General features: G+C 37.2%; 1 protein-coding gene across 1 annotated transcript in view; it reads left to right on the top strand.

Moving 5' to 3' along the window:
- Positions 1 to 25571, top strand: part of PTPRN2 (protein tyrosine phosphatase receptor type N2) — a 635317-nt gene that overhangs the window by 198665 nt on the left and 411081 nt on the right. Inside the window, exon 4 of the mRNA XM_058833496.1 lies at positions 23734 to 23851. Within this exon, the coding sequence (XP_058689479.1) occupies positions 23734 to 23851 (118 nt within the window). The remainder of the gene's footprint in view (positions 1 to 23733; positions 23852 to 25571) is intronic.

The following is a 25571-nucleotide window of genomic DNA, read 5'->3' as shown; positions in this document are numbered from 1 at the left end:
AGAGAGCAAAGGAGGAGGAATACAGGAGGAGTCAGGAGGGTAACATGAATCCCCCTTAGAAGCTTTTCTCTCCAAGAATTATTTCAGTGTTACTACAAATTGCATTTGTTCAGAGGAATGAATGGGCTTCATGTTTCAGTGCTTTCCTGAATCTTGCAGTTCTAGTAACCTGAAAAATGGTAACTATTTTTATTTTTTTTTTTCTTTTATGAACTCTTATCTGTTTTCAGACTTCCTCTGTCACAGTGACACAGCATTTTTCCCTCTTTCTTTATCCCCTCCTCAAAATAAAAAGTCTGTTATGAAAGTTAATCTTATGCTATTTTGGGCCTGGGGACCCCAGAGACAGGCAGAAGGAATTTATATCCTTGACAGAGCCCATGTTGAAAAAATGTCAGTGTTATGGAGCATTTCTATCTACTATGCCTACTATACTGTATTGCAGTTATTTAATTTTTTTTTTGTTGATTCTTGCCTTTGTAGTCCAAATGAGTATAAACATGTAATATTTTTTTTATTTTTATTTTTACAGAATTATTTTGTGTTCTTATGCACAATGAATTGTGGAAAACACAAGATTTTTTCTGAAAACCTGATTTTAAGGACAGTTTTTGATTCACAAATGGTATTTTCATACACAGCCTTCCTATTTCTACATAATTAAGCTTGTCATTCACTATGCCTTGAAAAGATTTGCTTTGCGTATTTTTAAAATATTTTTTAGGTTTTTTACTCTTTATTTGGATAGAATGATGCTTTCCCCTCCCAAAATAATAATGAGACCTAAGTAGGATTGTTTTAGTGAAATTCCTTGGGGTTAGATGCTGGCTCAATTTTCATCCACAATTTCGTCAATGAATAGGAGATATACATATTCTAGCTGCCAGTAAAGAAACTTCCAGATGACTAATAGACTATTGGAATGGTGAATAGTAATTGAGAATTCTACCATAGAATTTAGAATTGTTGCCAACTTGGGCCATTCAAAAAGCAAAAATATAAGGAGAATGGAGGCTGGCAGTTGCAATGAGGATATCTGTTCTGTTGAGAAAGGTGTCAAACCAGGCCAGCAGCTCACTGGGGCTTTCTTTGAGAGCTAAGACAGAGAAGGCTCATGTGAATAATGGATACACAGATTAAAGCAGTGATTTAGGGAGAGGGAAGTGATTTCGTCTATATATGTCATGTTAGGCAACTACAGGATTATCTTTTTCAATTTTGTGTCCACATTTGTTTAAATTATGTTGACAAATTGAAGAAGTTAAAAAAAAATGGGCAAGAAAAATAATTCGAGAGAATGCTTATAGTGAGGAATTTAGAGCTCCATCTGTTCTGCTCTTCTCAAGGAAAGAAACCATTTGTTTACACCTCAGAAGGGCCTTAAAGTGTTCAAAATATTGGTTACCTCTATAATCTAGTAGAGAAAGACAAGATTTGGCTGAAGTAGGCTGGAAGCTGAATCCAGATGAATTCAAATGGGAAAGTAGAAACAAATAAACAGAAAACAAAGGTAGTCTTAATCACAGAATAATACTTCATGAAAAACGAGAGCCAAGATGTTTGGTTTGTTTTTTTTTTTTAATGAGGCAGTATCATTATTGCCAAACTTGGGAAATAAACAGTGCAAAGAATTATTCTACATTGACAGAATATCACCACAAGTAAATTTTGAGACCATATAGGCTCTAATTTTGAACTTGCAGTAATAAATCATAATACCAGACTAGCAGCATTGATAAATATGATACTTTATTGTTTGTACAAGCAGTGTGGCTATAACCAGTGTGAACAGCTTACTCCATATAACTGGAGCTTTTCTGGTCTCTTAAGCACGATATGGCCTTTGAATGAGATCCCTTGGGAGAGTCTGGAAAGGGTTTTATTGTCCTGGAAAGGTGCCCATGTCCTTACAACGAGGCCAGTGCTCCAGCACGTGTCCCATGCTGCAGCTTCATCCGGCCAAACTGGGCAGCAATGGTCACTGCAGCACCTGCAGGATGCTGAGCTGGATTGCACTGCTGTAACTTCAGCTGCCACTTTAATAGACACATTAACTTATTGTGTGGTGTTTGGGAGTCTCTACATCACCTCACAGTCCAAGGTCTGAACGTGGACCTTTGCACGAGTCCAGACAGCCAGTTACGTGCCCACTTGAAAATGCTCTGTGCAGTGACTCGAGCAGCAAGAGCCTCTCGCTGCTTCCTGCTGCTTCTGGGAGGCTGGACTCAGAGAAATGAGTATTATCATTCACAGCTCAAATAACTTTAAACATTTGGGTAACAGAGAGATACAAAACGTGTTAATTCTGTAAATAATGTGTTACAATTAGAAACCATCATTAATTAATGACATTCACTTACAGAATGCAGTATTTTCTCTGTGGCAGGTCCAGGCATTCTCTTTACTTACGTTTTTATTACTTGCAATTACAATTTATTACTTTCTATAAAAATGATATTTTTCAGGCATACTAAGTTAGATGAATGATTCAGTAATTTAAAACTGAGTATTTGTTATCTTTGAGCAGTATGAAATAAATTGCATATTGTTGAATTTAAAATACCAGTCGTGTGGATAAATCAGTCCCTGGGGGAGCCCTGAGCAGCACTGTCACAAAGAGAGAAGGGGAGAGTTTGCAGGGTACAGATATTTACTTCTCTCTTATTTATGGCCTGATAGTCAAAGAGGCTGAGCATTTGAAGATTCAGCTGAAGTGAATCGAGTTGAAGGTGCTTCCCGAAAATCTAATCTTCATATATATGTTCACAGTTGACTGGAGGGAAAGAAAAGTTAAAGCAGAGAAATATAGGCAGGAAAAAGACTTGGGCATGAGAGGAATCTGACTTGTATGAAGTTAGATGTGGGCTGCTCTTTCATGTCTTGAGAGATCAGAGAGATTCCCTTTTTGTTTGAGTGGAAAATTTCATGCAGGTTTTCGAGAGAAACGGTCTGCTGTCCTGAACCAAAGTCAGTGCTTGGGGCATGACTGGACAGCCCTGTTTGTGTGACTTTTACTCCTTATGCAGGGGGTCTGGATATTCCAGCATCCTTGGGGGTGGCAGGTGCTATATAAATGTAGGACACTGTTATGAGCAGCACTGTCACTTCAATTACTCATTTGCAAAGAGTGCCCTGCATTCTGAACCAATTTGCTGATGATTCTGGGAGGTGGGTAAATGGAGTGCATTTAGCACATGGGGTAGTTTTGTTGTGTTCAGCAGAAACTGGATCAGTTCCTGTGGAATTCCTGAAAATTAATTTTTCCATCCTTTCTTTTTTCCTCGAGCTCTTGTATTAACCCAGAACATTTCAAATCAGATAGTTTGTGGTTTTGCTTCATGTAAAACCCAACAATCATGTATCACATAGGCAAACAGGAAGATGTTTTAGCATAATTGAACACAAGCTATTAATTTCTGGTGAACGAATCACTTGGGCAAGCACACATATATTGTCAATCTCTGTGTAATTTCTTAGTTCAGAATCACATACTAAGGATTTTTATATTGATTTTTAAGGAAAAGGAGAAATCTGGGGCTTTTGGGAAGAGCTAGGAATGTAGCAAAACTAATAAGTGATGGGCCTGAATATGAAAACCAGCCTTGTGTCTCTACCTTTGTCTAGAAGAGGAAGAAAGAAGATTTTTATCACGTGTGGATACTGTCATCTCCTTTGTTGAAAAGAGAATAAATATCCTGGGTAAAATATTTAAAAAAAAAAATTACTTCAGTTTTATCTAAAAAATGTACATTATTCCCTTTTCAAATTAGTCATTTCTGTTACACATGGCATCTCCTGCCATTCAACACCTTAATTGAAACTGAAATAATTGATGCCACCTTTACAGATTTATTTCCTGTAGAAATAGTTTACACAGAGTCACAGATTCAGAAGATATGAAAAGCATTCTGGTCATGGGCTTCTCTCCTTGAGTTGCTGTGAAGATAAAAGTGATTTCCTGTTGAACAGGCAGCCTGGGACTGCAATTGCACGTGCACGGAGCTTCTGATTTACAGGAGTGCTTAGCACCCTGAACTCCAGCTTAATTCAGTGGGAGCTTTAGCACCAATAAATTAAAGTCAACTATGTGTTTGCACATATTTTATATACTGTGTGTCAGGTTCTGATTACTTTCATTGTCAGCTTAACTCAAACTTACGTTTTTTCCTCCCCCCCCATTTATGAAGTAGTTTGTGGTGTTTCTTGTGCTTGTAGAAATGATTAGAAAACCCCCACAGCATCAATTCCCTTTCCCCCCAAAGCTCCTGCTGTTCTTATTCTATAGAAATTTTAGCCTTTGCTTTAATGCAGACTATATCACAGGGCACAGGACATTGCTGGCAGTGGTTCAGCAGTGTTTATCAAGGATGCATCTGGCTTAGCCAAGTGGCACAGGTTTACTGTCTTGTGACCAAGCTCAGAAATTGCTTAGAGAGTAATGCCTGGTTGCCACAGTGCAGATCTTGGAGGCACAGAAAATTCTTGAGACATCAGTGTTCATGATAATTAGGTTAAACAGTGTCTGTGAGGCAATCAAGTGGTCATATGCATGAGTGAGCTGATATACAGAAGATATTATATTATTAACCACTGGAATATCAATGCCCAAATAAGAAAAATACCGGGACAGTTAACAAGCAGGAGCTACACACCAGAGGTATCATTATTACCCAGTACTGTATCATATTCTGTGTGAGTCATACACAATACTTGTGAATCTTAAAAATAATATTACAAAAACCATCTGAGACTGCAAATCAAGCGTTCAGAAGGTAGACAAATGTAATTCTGGCATTTCCTACACTGCCTTAATTCAGCATATTTCTGTTTACATGTTGCAGTGTATTGTCTGATTGCAGGATCACATACAATTTTTTCTCCACATAATCCCTGCATCGTTTAGTGCAGGAGGAGACCTATTCTTTGGATCACCTGGGATCTGAAATAGCTCCATTTGCAAGCTGATAGTTTAAACTCCTAGCAACCCAGACATGCCTACATAACCAGCAAGCTTATCTAAGGTCTTCTGTCTCAGGGAATAAATTAACCCCTTCAATCCCAATAGCTAACTGAAAAAAGAAGAGAAATTAAGTCGGAATTATTTTTTTTTAAAATCACTGCTGTCTTTTATTGTTTTTCTGTAATTTGAAGTGTCATTGATCTCTTAAATATTTAATGGCAGATGGCTGTGAGCAAGAAGGAATAAGACTTCATAAATATATTGCTGCCTTTTTGTTTATTCCTTTGGAAATGGTAATTTTAATTTTTTCTTATGAAAAGAAATAATTCCATATTGAACTTGGACTGCTGGATGGAATACAGGAGCACAACTGCCTTTCTAGGAATGTGTTAAATCAAAGTGAGGTGTATTCCTGAATTGAGATTTTTAATAGGAAATTTAAGTGGCTTTGAAACCCTACTTACTGTGAACGCTGGAGGGAAGGAATGTGTTACTGTATCTACTTCTGAGCTGTATTTTGAGAGTCTGCATGAGTCGTCAAAGGTGCCTGTGTGAGATGTGACCTTTTCAGATCATATTTATTATGTCTTCCCAAATACACACCGTAGCTGTACAGTGCCTGTCAACATTACATTTAGTGAAACTGGTTCTCTGAAGGGAAGAGTTCTTTTTTGATACTTAAATGCTCCCCATCTGAAGCTGGTCCTGAGAAAGGTAAAAGCACCATGAAGAAAATTGTAAGGAGAGAAAGAATTATGTTTAAACCTCTTTTCTCTCTTTCAAAATCCTTCCTCCTGTTATCTCTCTCTTCTCCTTGTGATCTATTCTTTATATTTTACTTTGTTCTTCTGAGCGCTTTTCAAACAAATGAAGTGCAAGTATCTGATCTCCAGTAAAACACAGTGCATTTATATTATCTTGTATATAGACTGTGTTGAGCACTCTTCTCCTTCCCAGAAGTGTCAGCTACAGCACCTGGCTGCTTCCATCTCTCTTGGTCATGGAAGAAGGTAACAAAACATATTCAGCCTTTCCAGCACTTCTGGTGTCTCCTTCTAACTTGCAAAGCTCTAATTATAAACCCTAAGCTCTCACTGGGGCTGATGTCTGCAGCAGAGATCAGAGCCACAGACAAGAAATAATGAACTATATTTTAAACCTATTGAAAACACAGAAAATACTCTGTTGTCTAACCCAAGCCACCTGATGAATATGCCACCATCTTTTTGCATCATGGATGGAGACCCTTGTGACCTACACTGGTTTGGTGAAGCTTGTCTCAAAGCTGAAGTGGCACTCTCCACTCTCTCTGCAATTTAAAAAATAACCATTAAGTGTAAATACAGGATATGGCATTCTGGGAAGTGAGTAGTTAGTATTGAATTGGTTTTGATTCTGAACAGGAACATTTTGGAAACCAGCTTTTAACAAATATTGGTCAGCAGTGTGAAAACCTAGTTCATTTAGCTGAATGCCTGAAAGGGTCATATCAGACAGTCTGATTTGTATCATTGCACTTTCTCAAATCTTGCACTTAGGTCAGGCTATCAAAATCTTCAACAGCTATGCAGTTGGTCTTTATAGTAATATGCCCTTCCTAATTCCCCACTGTGAAAAGAGTTGTCCTTGGTGGGCTGGATCTCCTCTTGTCTCAAGCAACCTCATCTATCTTCCTGCTTTGCACTGCTACAGACAGGCTGGAACAGCTCTGAGCACAACTGGACTCTGACCAAGGCCTTTGGGCAATCCCATAATGTTTCCAATAAATCAAAATAAACTGGCCAGCTGCTCTTTCATGTCCCCTCAGTGCGCTGTATGTCTTGTCTGAAATGGGAGAAAGTCTTTTATGGATTGAGTATTTTGGCAGGGAAAGGAAAAAAGCCTCCAAAGCCTCCAGGTAGCAAGCCTGGGTGATGGAAAAGCAGCTGGCAGGGATAAAGCTTGTGGATGGCTGGGGGAGCTACAGGAGTGATTGAAGAACACAAGGTCTTGTTCCTGTGATTGCAAAGCACATCCTCTTCAGTATGGGGCCAACAGGAGGACCAGAGCTGACTTTTATTTTAAGGAATCTGTTTTTGCTCCCCACAAACAGAGCTGGTGAATGGGGGGGACCAGTTTTCTGCCTATCATGTACCACTTGCTTGACTTTGGTCTTTTTATTTGTTTTCTGTTATTCCATGTCAGGGTGGTAATTGACCACCTGAAATGTCCTTCATAGCCCACATGGGTGTACTTAAAGTGGGATATTGGTGTAGATAAGTGAACAGCAGCATCTGTACCTTAAATGCTCTTCAGGCCCCACTGGTCTTTGCTTTGCATGGGCTTCACACTCTTGTGGCTCTATAGGATGGAAACTAGATTACTCTTATTTGCTCATGTGTGAATCAGCAGATAGTCCTATTCTTTGTCTCTCATCGAGAAACTGAAAAAAAAGAGCATAATGTTGAAGGTAAACATTCCCAAACTTCCTTTTTGTGTGTGTGTGTGCTGAATTTCTACAAAAATTTCTGCAGGTCTAACAGCTATATAATGTATAAATCATTATAAACAAGGCATGAAAGGAACTTCACTGTTTATACTATAACTTGCCTGCCCTTTAGCAGTGATGAAAACTGAAAATACCAGTGCATCTTGAATTCAAAGGAGAAAAAAAAAATAGATGAGAGATCATAAAGGGGTAACGCAGTTCAGCTAGACTCAGCGTTTGGAATATTAAGCAGATTTGACCCATGCTGAGAAGAGTCTGAAGAGCAAATTCTTCTCAGCACCATCTCTTATGTCAGGACCCTGATTAACAAAGACATTTAAATAATGTCACTGCACTTCATACAATTTGAGCCTATTTTCTCTTTTGTATAGCTTGTGAATGTAATCTTTTTTTTACTTGCCATATTTGACCTCTGTGTCCTAATAGTGGCAGGCAATGATACATTGAATTATTATGCTGAATATAAATGTAAGCTTCAAAACTAACAAAGCTTTTGTTCCTTCCCTGATGAAAGCACAATTTTGTAGTTGCTTTAAATATTATAGCTCTAAGTCTGCCATTGCTCCTTCTACTGAGGATTTCTCAGTGAATTCATTAGAGGTGTCTGTTTTCATAGCCTGGCTTGTACAAATAAGAGGAAGGGATTTGCAAGTTCAGGGTGTATCTTGCTGTGCTTAAGCTGCAGCAGTGTTACATGTGCTGAATCTGGTTTTATGTTTCTAGTGAGGAATAATGCAAGCTGAACTCAGAATTCCATCATTAGGGGTTTTAGGTCTCTAAGGCTAAAACAAACTCCAAGTTTTGATATTTGTTAATTCATCTGTGCGAATTAGTATTTTCTAGGGGGCACACTACATTTTGAATGAACAATTCTAGAAACATGAAGGTAAGGAAAAGCCACATAGGTTTTCCAGGCATGTGAAAATAATTTCAAGGGTCAGTGGCTTCGCAGTTGGAATTAACAACATGGTGACAGAAGAAGGAAGAGGAGAAGGCAACCACAGTTCCATTTTTGTGTGTGTAATCAGAGAACAGTGATGTTCAGAGAATGCTGCTAATGAAATAATGTTTCTAGAAATAAGGGCTTTTTCTCTTCATTACACAGGTTTCTTAGTTTCATTTTTTTTTCAACTCTCCTAATAAAATCTGTTTCTAGATGAAGAAAGGATAGAGGAGAAATGAATGGAAAAAAACTGTCTATTTCAAATTGTATCTAGAGATTTAGGACACAGAAAACTTCCAATGATGATGATTTCAGCTTCCAAGTGGTTTTCTACTTTTCTGTTTTGGAATTATCAAAGTGAAACTGATATTAATTTGATTAAAATATCTGAAAATTGAAGTTATTTTAGGGAGAATAATCTTCCCTTACTGAGTATCTAACTCAGAGTTTGCCCAAAGCTTCTGTGCTGTGTTTTGAGGTAGCCTGAACTGTAGGGAATGACTGCCAACTGCCCAGATGGAAACTCTAAATCAGGCAGCAGGCAAATGTGGGATTGCCTCTGTAAAAAATATCGTTTTTCAGTTGTTTTGCAGATTACGAACCTGTCACACTTCATGACTGTCATACAACCCTAAACATTTTTTAGGGAGATACAGGGAGCAATGTGAAGAATATGAGATGAGTAAACACATTCTTATGTAATAGGCAATAGTATCATTTAGATTGTACTGTATCAGATTTAGATTTCATTGCAATCCATAGCATGAACAGGTAGTGTTTCTTCCCTCATGCTTTATTCTAACCCCTTATTTCATTACTTAATATTAACTATTTTCCCCAAATTATTCCAAATCAAGGCTGTCAGTTACAGTTGTATGGAGTCAATGCCACAGACTGGGAAGGAACTTAGAGAGAATCATTTCCTTCTTCCAACAGGTTCTCACTTCACTGTCACATAGCCAAAGAGAGCTGATGAAAGGGCAGCTTTCCAACATCTTGACACCTGGCTTTCAGTAATTTTCAAACAGGGAGCTGGAATATTTCTTTTTATCAGTTGAGGTATCTTCAGGGTTGGTGGATGAAATGAAAGACTCTTTGCATTACACATTTGAAAACTTTGTACAATGTGTGATGCTTTTGCCAATATTTAGTGTCTGCCATGTAATCTATCTCTCATGTTAAGATCCAAAATATCTTGTTGTTGTTGCATTAAGACAACTATTTAACAAAGCATAGCGGAATTAGAGAAAAAGCAGTTGTGTGTGCCTAACCATTTTTTATAAGCCTTACAAATCACTGTGTGCAGACATCAAACACAAATCAAAACTGTAAAAGCAATGGGTTTATCTTTTATTTAGAATAAAACAATGCATTTATGTAATAATGATATTTTCTAAAGTCTCATGTAGCCCAAGAAACCTTCTCATACCTACTACAACATAACCATCCCCAGTGATGTTACTGAATAAGGCAAAATTGCTGACAGGTTATTTATCCTTTTTTGAGGGGGGATAGAGGGGGAATATTCTTTGTTTAACTTGGAAATACGAAGTAGCAAAGTATCTCATAATATTTTTGTCCTTCATTTTCCTAAATGTGTGCGGGAGAAGTCATTTTTACTCATCATCACCATCTAGGCTATGGGTTTTTTGTTTCCTGTTGAACTACTCCCGTTTCAAAAACAGTTTTGCATTCTGAAGCAATTAGCAGCCTGACAGCCGCCAAAAGATGGAGACTATTTTTTTTAACTCTGATGACTTCTACCAATAAGCAGAAAGTCCTGATTTGAATCTTTTTTTTTTTTTCATTTCAATTTGTATTTTATCAATTAATATTGCCCCAAGATCTCATCTATCATTGCAGTGTCATTTCTGTGACAGGCTCTGCCAATAACTTTTTGTTTAATTAACACATTCAGCACCATTTGGGAGTGAAACAAATGTAGGTTTTGCTAGAAAGAAAAGAGGTGCTGGTAGTGAGGGAGGTGCCCTGAAGATAGCTGTGGGTCAAGTCAGGAGAATCACATATCCAGTTTCTCCCCAGAAGGAAAGATTCCTATGAAGGGAAGGAGACTCTGTGTGGCTGGAGGGTATAAGGTGCTGTGGGGATTATAACTCCAAAGGTGAGAGACTTTTCTCTGCTGAATCTCTATGGATTTTCTTTGTCTGGTCTCTTTCTTTCCCTAGTGCTGACAGCATTTCTCCTCAGGGAAATTCCCCGAAGTCTGAGAAATTCACCGTGGGCAAAAAGATGATATAGTTGCAGCTCTGCCACAGAAACATGTCATTAGCCTAAGCCAGCTGACATGCTCTTGAAGAGCACTACTTGCTGTATAATTCAGAGCCCTGACTAGACTACCCCATACCCTTTTAAACCATTGCTGTTAGAAAACCAGATGGAAAACGAGGACGCTGCAGTTCTTTCCATGGAAAAGCATTTGGGTTGTGCCATGTCAGGCATGACAGCAAATCTGGACTGTGCTGCTAACAGAGCAGCTCCACTCTTTGGAGATGGGCATCCCACTGACACTGAGCAGACTGTTCCACAATTCACTGGCAGCATGCAAGAACTTAGAGGACACAGAACATTTTTGTACTGTATTGCTCAGTTTTTGCATTTTGTTTCTCTTGGAAGTTGGAGATACTGTTTAAAAAAATATTCACAATTATCTTTTAGAAAATGAAGGATACATACTTAGGAAGCACAAATATGCAGCAAATAACATTGCCTGATGTAATGCCAGGATGGTTTCTACATTTTTTTAGAATTTTTTAGATATTATAAGTCTATATTTTGATTTTTAGTTTATATATACTTATGTTGAAAAGTGTCTAATGAGGTACTAAAGCCACATCAAAATGAGCTGATTGCTTTTGGGTAGTGTATGGATGACCAGTGCAAACTATTCCAATGCAGCATAGAAAGACGGTAATGGGCTTTAAGTAGTGCATTTCACAGAGCTTACAATGAAAGTCTTAAAAATCCATAGACAAGCTTTCCTGAGCTTTTGCATTTAGAGTAACTTCTCCTTTCCTTCCTCAGTGCCTCTGGTGCATTGCATGTGTGTTGATGCTGCGTGTGTTTCTGAACAGGTTTTTAGAATTTGGACTCAGATCCAAACACATGAATCCTTCAAGGGCAAAGGCAGCATCACTTGTCATTGATTCTGCCAAGCATTTAAGAAGAAGTGACATTTACCAGGGCTTGTTTTGAAGATTTATAAATGCAATATAGATTTGGCAAGAATATCTGCTTCAATAAACGTTGTGCTGGAGCATGTAAGCATGGGCTTTACCACCAGCAGATTTGCAAGCGCTGTGTCATCCAAGTAAAAATAAATATTCAATAAACAATTTATTAGGGATGTGAGCTCATTTCTGCTTCATTCCACTTGGAAAGGCTTGAAATCTGTTGCCTACATAGTGTTATTAAGGACACAATGAAATGAAGACAAATTAATTGTGGGATTGTCAAAACTATGTCAGGGAAACTTTCCCTGGCCAACAAAAATGATGCAAAGTATAGTAGGAGAAGGGATAGATCCAGGCTGTATACATGAGGGTGATTTGTACAATAACTAGGGATAACTGAATCCTAAACACCTGACTAGAGGCTGTTCTTTCCTGCACCTGACTTCTGTTTTATGGAAAATGCTTTGCATTCTTCAAGGCTGTTTGAGGAGCTTGCACTAAAAACAGTAACAGCTTGTACTGTAAACAGGATTTACAGCCATTACAGTCATGATTTGGACTACCAGATCTGTTGATATGGCATTAATGTGAATGATAACATGAATAATAAAAAAATTACTTTCTGATTCTTATTACTGTTATGAGTGTAAGGCCATAATGTGGGGAGAGTGGGAAAGGGTCTAGCTGAACTTTTTCAGTACAAAACTTACACAAGTATTCAGGAATGTTTCCTTGGATGTTCATCCAACCACTTCTGGCAAAGCCCCACACCAATCCAAGGCTACACCAAAACTGGGGCAGGACCTGTTCTGGGCAACACTTCCAGCTAGACTTCTGTACTGATGGAGATAAAGGTTTTTTGGATCATATTTATCCACACAGTATAACCTGCTCAGTCTCTAGGAGAGCCATGGGAAATAAATGGTCCTGCTTCTGTGCCAGGTACTGCTGGGAGAATCTCAGATGACATCTGAGTGTGCAGGAGAGGCACTCAGGAACAGGGACACCTGGGGAGTGCATCAAGCCTTGCAGTGGTGGTGTCTGCCCAATTGTAATCTGGTGTGGTTGCACCTCTTATTTAGCTTCAGTTGTAACGGGGATCGCAATAAAAAACCCCAAAAAACCAAAACCCAAAACATCCACAAAGTATATAAACATCACAGTTAGCTAAAAAGAGTTTTTTAAACTCTTTCTAAATCCAGAATAGATGTGAAAACGACTTAATTGTCTTTGCTCTGACATCAATCTGAGTAAGAACATCTTTGCTGTAATCTTGGAAATCTTGACCAATTCTAGTGTACTTTCAAGCAAATGGGTTGATAAAAAATTATCTTTCTGAGCAACATTGGATATATTTGGCTTCTAAAAATGTCATAGATTTAATGGCATAGCTTGATACTGCATAGAGCAAAATGAACCAAACCTGACCCACTGATAAATAAAATGTAAAGTACAAAAGCTCAGTCTTACCCGGCTGTCAAGAAAGACATGTTCAGTTTATATGCTTGAACCTTTGGCATTTGGCTGGGAAATAATTGAGAGAGGGAAATATTTTCTTTAATTTCATATAATGCATGTAAAGAAAAATCTATAAATACAGTTTGTTTATATATAGACATAGAAATGAATGGTGAGTAGGAATAGCAAATTAGCAATAAATCATTGAATTTGCAATGCTGCAAAGAGTGTTTCTCTTTTGTCATAGTAAATAAAACAAGTTAATCCTAGTTCCTCCTTTCAACAAATAGTCCTGAAGTGTAAAATAAACTAATTTTTTCTCTAGATGAAGTATTTTTTTCTGTTTGAAACTGCTAACTGTGTGAAATTCAGTCATTTCTCTTTCCTTTCAAAGATTTGTGCCTTTTGGGGCCAACATAGCAAACATTTTGTAGGTAGATTGCTTTACTGAGCTATATATTTGGACAACTGAACCACAAGCACTTTGGAGTCAGATGAGGGCAGTTCTTTGTCATTTTCTGATATTTGGAACTGATACATGGAGGAGTATATAGAACTCTTAGACACCTCAGCTCTTGGTTACATTTACAGAGAGAGTTGTTTATAATTTCTCTGCTGAGAAACCTGGTCAGTGACACAGATCTTAATTTAAATAACAAACTACTTGTAAAAAATGGTGCAGTATTCTGGCTTTTTAACTTTGTCTTTTGTTGTGAATTAGCTTAAACTGCTCTCAGAGCAATCAGATTGATTGCTGCAGGTTTCATCTATCAAGACTGATAAAACATGGGGGGAGCACTGCTGTTAATTAAAGCTACATTACATTTTCCAGTATTATTTATATGTCTATGAAGTAGTTTATAGATGAATAGAATAATCAATGTTCCTTTTTTACTGCGTTTTATGCCTCCCTTAAAAAGAATTAATATGCAGGTTTTGTTTTCTTAACATAGGAGAAAAATGCATGTGACATTTAACCAGGATACCCTGAGGACGTGGAAAATAAGGCACATGACTGTTCCACCACATCAAAAGTATGGTAATAGGTAGCAGTCGATTATCTAGAAATATATCATTATTTCTTAAAGCTGGGAGCCACTGATCAGAAGACTTAACATCTGTAACAATACTAACAGTGAGACATAAGAGCTGCACCACTAGTGATTTTGTAATGCTCTAACATCATTGCTGCTTCACTTCAGTGTTGCTTTAAAGCAGGTTCACTGCTTTTCACAGCATTCAGAGCTGCTGATGAACAAATTTCTAGGATACATGGTGTTTTTGAAAATATATTAAATTCCTTGATATTAGTTACTAGTCCTTAAATAGTAAAAATACACTGAAGTTAGGAAAAAATCCTAACTAATACCTGCCACTTAGTTCGTGCCACACTGCAGTAGCTCCTGGTGAATTCTGCTTTTGCCACTGCTCCTTGTTTATGCTAGCCCAGTTCTACAATTTTCAAATGCCTCGTGAAATGCAGTGCAACTTTAACCCCTGAAATTGTGTTTTATCTGTAATACAGATAGAGAAATGAGCCATGGGGCTGGTATCGCATTACAAGTGGAAGGGCAGATCCAAGAGAAGCAAGAGTGCTTCTGGTTGCCCTTCCTGGGGCTCCCTCTCTGTGGCTCAGCCTGCATGTCCAGGCTACACCTCAAACCCTGGTTTGTGCCCAGAGAAAGTTCTCTGTGTTCACAGTGAGCACAATGGGAGTAGCAGGTCTGTGCAATTAGTGTTAGACCTTAGTGGCATGAAATTAATGGAGCTTTTATTTCAGAATAGTTGGATTTTAGCTGAGCATAGAAATCACAAAGATAAAATTTCTCCCAGGACAAACAGGAATTTTATGTCCCCTCTGTATGTTTTATTTCCGTGTTATGTCATTGTTTCTTTTTTGGAAGCATTTTGTTAAGGCCAGTTTCCAGTAAATTACATTTAAACCTAGCTGCTCTTTAGAGTTAAGAGCAAAAAACTGATAAAGTTTTTTTGAATGATGTGTTACGAGTAGATGTCAACAGAAATTTTTCTCATAAAGACTCAGATTTTAGGGGTTTTAAGTTCATATCTAATGAACTTGTTCCAGCTCTTCCAGTGCAAATATTTTAATTAATTGACAGTGTTTTTCAAAAATTAATTTAGAGATTAAAAAAAAACTTTTTTAGTAGCATTGTGGTATACTGTGGTAAAACTGAGTCACAGCTTCATCATATTTTAAGTGTTCAGAGAGCTCAACCCCGGAAAGCAGTAAAGAAACAATAGTGTGTGCAGCTGACAAAGAATCAGTGTGAATCCATGAATCAGCACTATATGAATTGTCTAAAAATGTTATTAAAGCTTACTGGGGTATTAACTGCATGAAACAAGGGAGGGAAAATGAACACCATGTTGGAAATCATGTCAGTCAGAGATTCCCTCATGAAAGTGGTACAGTAATTTTTTAATCGGAATTGAGTTGTAAATCAGAGCCCTGAGATGTAAAGACTAAAAAGGCTTTAATTAAAAACTTATCTGTCATTCAGTGCACAGTAATTGCACCCTCCATTGCAGTTGCTTGGAGGGTCAATACCCAAAAATTGTATGTGCACAAGAAAATAAAAAAGACGATAATTCAAATACTTCTGCAGCTGAAAATGCCTTTCAGGGTTGCACAAATTCCATGTGTGTATTTTCTCTACATGGGGTGAATTAAAAATGAAACCTGAGCTCTAATCAGATTTTGGGGGAACAGCATGACCTGCAGATTGTTCATCTTTGCTGCAGGCAAACTGACTTAGCTAATGCAGTTCCCTGGAAAACTCTGAGCTTTCAGCCACCAAGATCCTCACAAGGTTCCTAAGGGAACCCTCTCTTCTGCAACTGCTGGGCTTTTATTAATAATAATAGCAACAATAACAATTATTGTTATTGTTATTGCTGTAGAAAGAGACTCTGCAAATGCATGCAATATATGTCCTCTCCCAGGAGGAATTTACAGTCTCAGAGAAATGGCTTTAAAGTGGAAAATGAAAGATATGGTTCTGCACAAACTGTGTAGAGTTTCTTCCAATCCTTTAGAATAAACAAATTACCTTTTACCTACTTTGACTTGTATTTGTAGTAATGCAGCACACAGTGAGATGAGCAGTAGACCTAAGGCCCTTCCTAGGGCAAGTGTGTCAGGAATATCCAATTTCCTGATGGGGTAGACTGTGAGTGTCCTGGAAGAGCCTTTGCTGTGGCTCATTTTAACCCTCCCTCCACGCTGCTGGTGCATTGCTGTACTTTGGTGAGAGGGAATTTTGTTCAGAACCAAAGGTGGAGGTGCCCTTGCAGCTGCAGCCCTCTCTTTCCAGCCCAGAGTGTCACCCCTGGGTACCGGCTCTGCACGTGCAGCTGAGAGCTCTGCTCTGACAGCCCAAAATTGATCTTTCACAAACGTCAGTGAGAGTCCAACAGTTACATAAAATGGGGGTGAAAACCACTATGTGGAGCTGAAAGAACAGTCCTGCTCGTAAGCTTTTAAAAATACACAAAGAACTGTAGGTCTGAGATGAATTTGCGAAAATGTATCCACTTAATTTTCTGTACTGATTTAATTGCCATTAAATTGCCACATTTTCAACCAATTCTACCTTGTTACAGGTGATGTTTTAATTCCCAGATTGAAGACACGTCAGAAGTCCTTTCTCAGGAACTATATTTTTTGTGAAATAAGGCTGTCTTCCTAGAGATAGCATGAAATGAATTGGATAAAATAAAATGAGAAGGAAAACCTGCTGATTTTTAAAATGTGTTGATAACTACTATTTGGACAAAATCTCCATTCTTAGAATTTTATAGTCTAGCATTACAACCAATTTCTGCACACTTACAGAGATCCTGTGTTTGAGAGAAACTTTGAGTTTGAATGAAAGTGAAGAGTGGTGTAAGATATCATGGAAAGGAATAATAAGATAGAAAAGGAAAGAGAAAGGAACAGAAGAATTAAAGTAAATTTGACAGGAAAAAAGATCATCACTTATTCTAAAAGAAGATGTCAGAGGATTAATGTATTAAAGAGCTGTTTTGCAATGTGGAACTAACATCAGAGCTTTTTGGGTTAAATTTGGAATAGTTACATGCATCTTTGGTGTGATTGCAAGCTACTGCATTTGGGTTCAAAGCTCGGTGAAACAAGCGAAGTAGCTCATCTTTATTTTAGAGTCACTATTTAGAGTGCATGTGAATATTTCCTCATGCTCATGAAAACTCCTTGGGCTGACAGCACAGAGGAAATGTCTGTGCACAGTCCAGGGACAGAAGGAAATGGAGGACTAGGAGGTGCACCTTTACTCACCATGGGTTAGAATTGATTGTTTTTTTAATAAATATGTCACAGCCTAGACAGGGCAGAAAGATATTCAAGTTAAAGGTGGGATTGGCCATGAGTTAAATTAAAGCTGAACATCAATATAAAGTTGTAACGATGCAAGACAACCCCCCTTCCTTAAAAGCATTTTCGTGAATAGAGTGATATGCGTTTGGGTTGAGGGTGAACAGTTTGTGGGAAGGTTTATATGACATGGTGAATAGCATGGGATTCATCTCAAGGATTTGGGAATCTTGTATCCATTCTGCTGTAGTCTTTGGAAAGTAACCTGCTCTGTGTGGAAGTCTGCAGATATATTTTGCATTATCATATTATTCTTTTATTACTATCAGATCCGGTGGCAGAAAAGTCTTATGTAGCACTTAGAAACTTTCTCTTGTAGAAACCCAATTATTTGTAGCTCTCTGCAAGAGCTGAAAGAAAGGTAAGGAAACATTACATACTGAGTCCTGTGAGAGTATTTTATAATCTCCTTGGCAAATGAAGCACTCATTTGGCTTTTTCAAATAATAGAAAAATTTCAAAAACTGAAGAGAAAAGCCTTCCCTCTACCTTCTGGGATAGTTACTTAGAGTAAATTAAAATCAGGACTGTAAGCAGATCATGGTTGTAATTTAATTCTATGGAGATTATCACTTTTATGTATAATAAAACAATATATGAAAAATTGAAGCCTTAATCCTTAGGCAGCCCTTTCATCTGTTCAATAAAACAGAAGCTCTTTGCCTGTGAGTGAATTGCTGCTGCATGCAGCAAATGAAATTCTTCCATATTAGAAAAGTCTCACTTAGAAACTCCAAAAGAAGGCAACAAAGTCATCAGTGCAAACCTGGTACCAGTGAAAAAGGGAATGAAAGAAAAAAGCTCCAGAGGGCCTTCAGGAGAGGATGACCACCAGCTAAAATGGACTGGACAAGAGTGGTGATGACTGCTTATAACCCCCAGTCATTTCTTCAAATAAATTCTGAATCAGATTTTCTTGTCATCTGGAAGGCAAACACAAAGTTAGACCAGAGAAAAAAAATCCAATTAAAGTTCTTCTGGAAGGGTAATACAGTGTGTTTTGGCAGACTTGCTTCAAATTTTATAGAAAAGGTCTTAGTCAAAATTTTCGCTAAAAATGAATATTCCAATACAAAGAAATGGGGAAATTAAAAGGTTGTGGTTTAAGAGCTGGGTTTAACTTCTCTGTCTCTATTTTTGCCATTAACTTGTCATTTCAAGTTGTATTGCAAAATTGCTTTTGGATTAAGTTTCATTTTAAGAGAAAACACCAGGATTTTATCTTTCGGCTGCAGTCTTAGGTAGGAAATACAGAAATAGCAGTTGAAAGACTGAATTTTGTTGTACACAGCAACCTCAGCATTAAAGCTGCAATTTTGACTTAGCCAGAGCTGAAATACATGAACATTATTGGGTACGTCCTTGAGCTCTGAAAAGGGAGGTCTGGAATGAGAACAAGTGCGGCTCCTCTGGAGAATGTGGGAAGGCAGTTTGCAGAAAGGCATGTCTATACGTTACATTGACCTGTCTGTTGTGAAAATAGGGAAGAAAGCAAATCATTCCCAATTCTGCAGACGTTCTGACAGCTAAAGTAGGCATTAACAATTTGAAACACATGGCATGGGGGATGAAAGTCTCTGAGCTCTACAGCTGAGACTTTCCTGGCTGAAATGAAGTAGCAGTTGAAGATAGTCAGAGAAAAAAAAAAATATTTTTAATCTACCATATCTGGACAAAATACCTAACATTACCAAAAACTGCAGAAAAAAATACTGAGACCACTCAAAAACAGTACCCATCCTGACTTTAATTCTGAATAATTCTGAGGGTTTTGGGGCTTTACAAAGGTGATTTTCCTGACAAAGAAGGATCAAGTTTTAGTATATAGGTTTCTGAAAATTTAGAATAATCTCCTGTCATTTTCAATGAATTTGGCATGTAAAAATAATTTTTTACTTTGGTATGTAAAAATAAATTTAATGAATATAAGTTTAATAATTGATGCAAAACTAGTAATTTAGACTTTGATTGGCACAAGAGTTGGAAGAGTCAGACAAAGGTTCTGCTGGACTTGTTTGTAGAGCCCTCTTCAGCCTCAGCCATGCTGGTCAGGAAAAGGGTCAGGAACAACAGCAGGAAGATTTACACAGCCAGATCTCTGGGCAGTGAGAACTGTTGTTTCTTAAAAGGACTTATACTGAGCTCTTCTGATTCACACCAGAATTCCTCCAACTGTTTTTCTTGCTTAGGCCTTCGGAGGGAGGGAAATTAATTTCTATGAGTAAGTCTGAACTAGAATAAGTTTAGACAGAGAAGTAGCAGATAAATGTTTTCAAAAGCCGCTGTTATAATTTGCATGAATTAAAGATGTGGTCAGGTATATTTGGAGAGACATCAAGTTTTTCTAAGACGGAAAACAGAGTCAAAACCACACAAAAGAATGCAATTGCTAAGAAAAATTGATCAGCTGGAAAGAAATACATATTTGAATTTTGAGTATTTTTCAGTAATTCTCTGTAATTGCTACAGCAGCAAAGGCAATAAGTAAGTTGTGACATTTTATGTTGAATTTGAAAATCATTTTTATTTTAATTTTGTAGACAGAAGCTAACATCTTTACCACTGTGAATGAGAAACTGCCTTCTTTACTATTTAAACTGCTTGCTTTTGATTTGATTTCAACTAATAATTCTTAGAAGAGTACTCTCTGTCGACATAGCCATTGCTAAGTATTGAATATAATGGAGACATAAGCAATTTTATTAATTTTGTGGTTGTGGGTAAGAATAATAATAATAATAAACTGTGATGTGGAAATGAAAGACATGGGGAGACACTTTATGATATGAAAGACTGTGTCATATCCAGATGACCTCCATTAGATTTGACCTTCCAGTTGGGTTTGATAAAGGTATTCATTTCTTGTCTTCACTGTCTTTATACTGGCATTCCCTTTTCACATACATTTTGGTTATGGAGTTCCAATTAAATTTAAGAAAAAAAATTAAACATTGTACTTCTAAACACTGAATACTCTAATTAAACAACATACTTCTGTAGGGAAAACTTGTACCAATGGCTGTTTTTTGTGGGGTCTCAGTACTATCAATAACCTTCAACTTGAGAGCAGTTTTGTGTCTGCTGCTGCTGTTGTCACGGTGTTTGCGTCATTTTAGTGTCCGCCAGGCTCCTTCTCTTCCCTTGACATTGTCCCTCTGTGGGAATTCGGGCTGGGAGAGCAGGGCCTGGGCCTTGCAGCCGCGGGGGGCACGGTTAATCAGAGCCTGGGCGCCGCTCCCCGTCAGTGACATGGAAGTAATGCATGCACAAGAGCTGTGATCCTGCTCAGCCACTGGACATAAATCATAATAATTGGGTGGCGAGGCCGGGGCTGGTGCGAGGTGTGACGGCACGGACAAAGGGAACAGGAAATCGCGATACGGCGTCATATGCGCCTTCTCAACCTTCATTTTGATTGCAGCTGTCAGTGAGGCATTATGGCTCTTGAATGTGCTGTTTTATTCAGCTCAGTGTGTGGGAGATATTTTTTTGAAACTGAAACAATGCTGGAAAATGATTGGCATGAGGTTAACTTTAGGCAAGCTGCAGCTCCTGAGATCGTTGCATAAGAGACAGCAATATTAAATTACTGACAAGGGAATTTTTGAATTAGTTAAAATTTGTGGTTTTCATCCTTCTCTTGTTCTAAAACTGAAGTGAGTTAGGAGTGCTAGAGAAACAGCTGAGAAGGTATATTCCCTTAAATCTAGTTCTTTCTAGCTTTGTAACAAGTAGTCTGTTTTTCTTTCATCTGTTTACTCTTTTTTAGTGCCACAGTTACATTTTTTACAGCATTAAGGATGATAGTGCATCTTTACTGGTTTGAAATGCATTAGGAAAAGATGTTAAAATAGTGAGGCAGGAGAAAAAACCACACTGAAGGTAACAGACAATCTCAACCAGTGAGAACAGGCATCACAATGGTTCCATATGCTCTTTTAGAGAAAACATTGGGGTTTGTAGGCACAAAAGTCTGTATTACTCAGGACTCAAAGAGATCAATTTCTCATCTGTATGCAGGTACCATGGATAAACTCTTCTTGCTTTAATTTGAAAAGAGCTCTTCAGAATTTTCCAATGTATTTTTCTTCAAAGTTTATGTTATTTATTGTGTATTCTTTAGACTTTAATAGGGTTGGTATTGGCCTAGAGGTAGAGAATGAAACTGTATTAATTTTGGACTCATAGTTCATAAGTTAGTAGTTTTAAGGTTATGCTAATGATTTTACTATATACGTATTTTAGATGAACTTTTTACCTTGCACATTCGCCTAAAATTGAAAGTTATCTTAGTTATTTTCTTCTTCATGAGATTATAAAACAAACAGAAATTTGTAGTGCTAAACAACAGAGAAGTAAAGTTGAACATATATACATACATATATATAAAAATAAATAGGTATGGAATATATCTCAACTCTGTTTTAAAAATAATTTTAATTACACTACTTCAAAGTGATCATAGGTGCGTGGTGACTCACTTTCGTGTGTTCACATAAAAACATGCTCTGAGCAGCCTTAGATTTAGATTTTTGAAACTATTTGAATCCATCTTCTTACATGGCATCTTTGAAAAGGTGATATTTGCATTTGAAAAGGATGAATCAGAAATAAAACCAGATTACATAGAGACAGATATTATTTCCCCTCCCAAGTGTCTGGAGTCATTTACTGTAGCCATTAACATCTAATATGGCTTCAGGTGAAGTGTTTCTTCTATAAACTTGAGTAACATTTTTGTTTAAGGAAGAAGGAAGGATCACAAGTGGAATATTAGAGAGTTTTTTTGTTTGTTAAAGCCTTCATGCATACTTATATTGGTTCAGATTTTTTATTATTATTATTTTAACTATTGAAAAAAAAAATTGGGATGCAGTCCACCTAAATCTTGCCCAAATGGAGTCTTTCTTCCCCCCCCCCACCCCGCTTCCCCAAATCTTGTCTAAATCAAGACCACAGCATAGCTTTTGTGCTTCCCAGCCCTGCCTAAATGTATATTGAATTTATTTGTCTCCTCTCCAGGATGAAAATTTGATAAATATTAATGTAATTTTTACTTCTGCATGCTCAGAATTCTCTCCTTTGGCAGATCAGAGAAATGTCCTATTTAGGCTTCTTTTTTTAATTCTAGAATTTAGTAAACAGAGAAATAATTCCTCTTCAATACAGTGGAAAAATCTGAAGAGCCATGGATAAAGCACCCATCCAGGTAGTGAAGGGGCAGAGTTCCTCTGAGGCTGAGGATGCTTTATCTTTACCCTAAAGGTCTGCCTACACCAAAAAATCTCATGTTGATTCCAGATGATGAAGTTTATAATTTTACATAAAATAGGGACTGAACCAGAAATCCTCTTTCCAAGTTCTAGCAACTTCCCTTTCTGGTTCTACCAACCATGTCCAACTGCCTGCATCTGGTGCTAGAGAGGATTTTTCTTTAGGTGTTTTTTACAGGAAGGTACTATCAAGATAACCATATCTGGAACTTGTACCAATATTCATTGAGAGATTTGTGGTGTTTGGCTGCACAGGGCAGAGCAGCAGAGATTCTCTTCAGCTGTGTGATATTCAGTTATTAGATATATACAGATAATTGCATTGGCAAATTCTATGATCTGAAGTGTTATTGTAACATGTAAAAATCTACAAATCAGGTAACATTTATGTTTGGGATTATGTCATTATGTCAAGTATAATTACCATGAGATTGGAAGTGCACGTGCTCAACAAGTAATCACTGTAATTTGCCTACATAGTTGTGCTCCCCCTTTGTTGAAAAGTTTGTCACAACATTTAAATTTAACTTAAATTGACCTCCATGTGTGTTTTAGTTGCAGTTCTAGCTCCTCAGTGTTCTAAATAATGTTTCATGGGGAAAACAGAGAGAGGGCAGTGTGCTGGGAATGGGGAGGAAATGAAGCAACCTTTCCACAGACTCCAGCTAGTGGGATAATTTCCATAGCTGTCCAAAATAACCCTTTTTTATCTATTAGAACTGGTTTTCAACTAGCTAAGATTCTGCTAAGACCAAAGGATTCCAAAATGTCTTTGTGTGATTTACTACCTGCCTTCCATTGCAAGGAGGTTTCATTAGCAAAATTTCATTAACAGAATTTCATACAGAAGAATCTCTAGTTCACTCAGGTTCCAACTGAGTGAACCTTCTTTTTTTTTTTTTTCTTAATGTTGTGTAATTTGGATACATTTTTGCCAAACTTCCAAGTTATCAAATAGTGAATCTTTTTAATTCTGTTTTTGTTTGTTTGTTTGATTATTTATCAGGTTTCACCTGGCGAGACGATTACACACAGCATGTTATTGGTCAGGAACTCTCAACCATTCACAAAATCCACAGCAGACGCCCTGATGTATTTGCATCTGAAAGATCTGACACAGGAAGGTGAGTCTTCTGCAGTGTTTTTGCTTGGGTTTTGGAAAGATTTGCCAATGGTCAGAAAGAGGTTGGCCCAGAAGCAGAATTAAAAAAAAAAAAAATCACAAAAGCTACTATCTATATGATAAAGGTGTCCACCAGTGTTCAGGTGACAGAATAAATTGAAACCCTGAACCTTGTTCTTCTGTTTATCATCAAGTTAAGGAAATATACTTTCTATTGTTAATTATGGTGTCAGAATTCAAAACATCAGGCCTTTCATTCAGCTTATGCACTGTCAGTGTCAGTTCAGCCAGCCCTATGACTGGCTTAAAAAGACAAACTTACAATAGTTCAACTACAGGAGATATTTTATTCTGGTCTAAGCATTGAATGACATTCTGAGGGACTAATTATATTTTCAAAGTCAAAATCTTCTGAAACATACCTATAGTTGATTTGAAGTACATAGATTCCTAGTGGTAGCTGCAAAATTTGTTCAGCAAGGAGAGGTTCCAGCAAGTTCCCATGACAGAAAATAATGTTGGGACATGGCTTGAAAGGTATTGAGGGCTGACTTTGCAGAAATTGGTTGCAAGAGACACATCAGTAATTCTGTGGAGTTATATGGTTGTAGAACCTGCATATACATCATCTTCATATACAGTGACACATATGAAGAGACTCTTTTACCTGGTATGTACTGTCCTACAGGCTTTTAAGTGCAACCTAACCACACAAACCCCAGAATGATATTTTAGGAATAATTAAAAATGGCAAATTTTGCTTTCTCTTACATGATTTTAAGAAATGCATTCTCAAAAGTAGTGAAATTAAAAGAAAGGGCTTTTTGTTAAAACCGCTTTCATCATAGTGGGATAAATTTGAGCTTTGAGCCTTGATGGGCAAAATATTGAATGTTAGTATTCAGATCTTCATGTACTGCAGTATGTGGTTTGCATATACTGCAGAATAATTTATTTTCTAAATTGTTTTTTTCTGGAAATAAAATGCTGTGTAATTGATACTTGCCAGTGTCTTCAACTGTGCTTGCCTCATTTTTTTTATTTAATTCAGAGACTTTGACTGTATTTCACATGATTGCTGATTCAAAAGCATTTTTAAAACCACAGCACCATTTCAGAAGTGCAGTAAGGTAGAAACTTAACTTCTAAAGAAGATAGTGATCTAAAAATTCCCATAAAGGTGATAAGAACATGTGCTTGAATCCATAAACATGTTTTCACTGCTTAGATACACAAAATGTCAGTATTGAATGGATTACTCTCAGTAGATGGTATCAGAAATGATCTTCAATATCTTCTGGGGATGTTTTTTTTAAAGGGAATACCTAAAATTTTTATTCATGAGGGTAAGACAAAATAGGCAAAATTTCCACCAGATCAAGGTCATATTGTGCAGTGTTCCAGATTTGTAGTTATATAAATATAAAAAATATAAGAAGACATAAGAAATTATGTAAGATTTAGATTGAAAACAAATGCTCAATTTTAGGAATTCTTGTTTTTAACAAGTTTGAGATGTTTCACATTTTTAACTATTACTATGTGTTAGAAAAAAACTGCAACATTTTATATATTGATACTTCAGGAACATCAGAATTTCAAATGTGTTCACGTAAAGCAGTTCCTATTGTGGATAGATTTTCTGCAGTCACCAAGCTGTGCTTCTGAAAGCATTATCTTATGTGCCAACAGTTTAAAGCATTAATTGATTTTTTTGGTTG

The sequence above is a fragment of the Poecile atricapillus genome, chromosome 2 (assembly GCF_030490865.1).
Source record: "Poecile atricapillus isolate bPoeAtr1 chromosome 2, bPoeAtr1.hap1, whole genome shotgun sequence".
NCBI classification, from domain to species: Eukaryota; Metazoa; Chordata; class Aves; order Passeriformes; family Paridae; genus Poecile; species Poecile atricapillus.
Note: the sequence above shows the minus strand (reverse complement) of the source record. Positions and strands in the feature narration are given on the sequence as shown.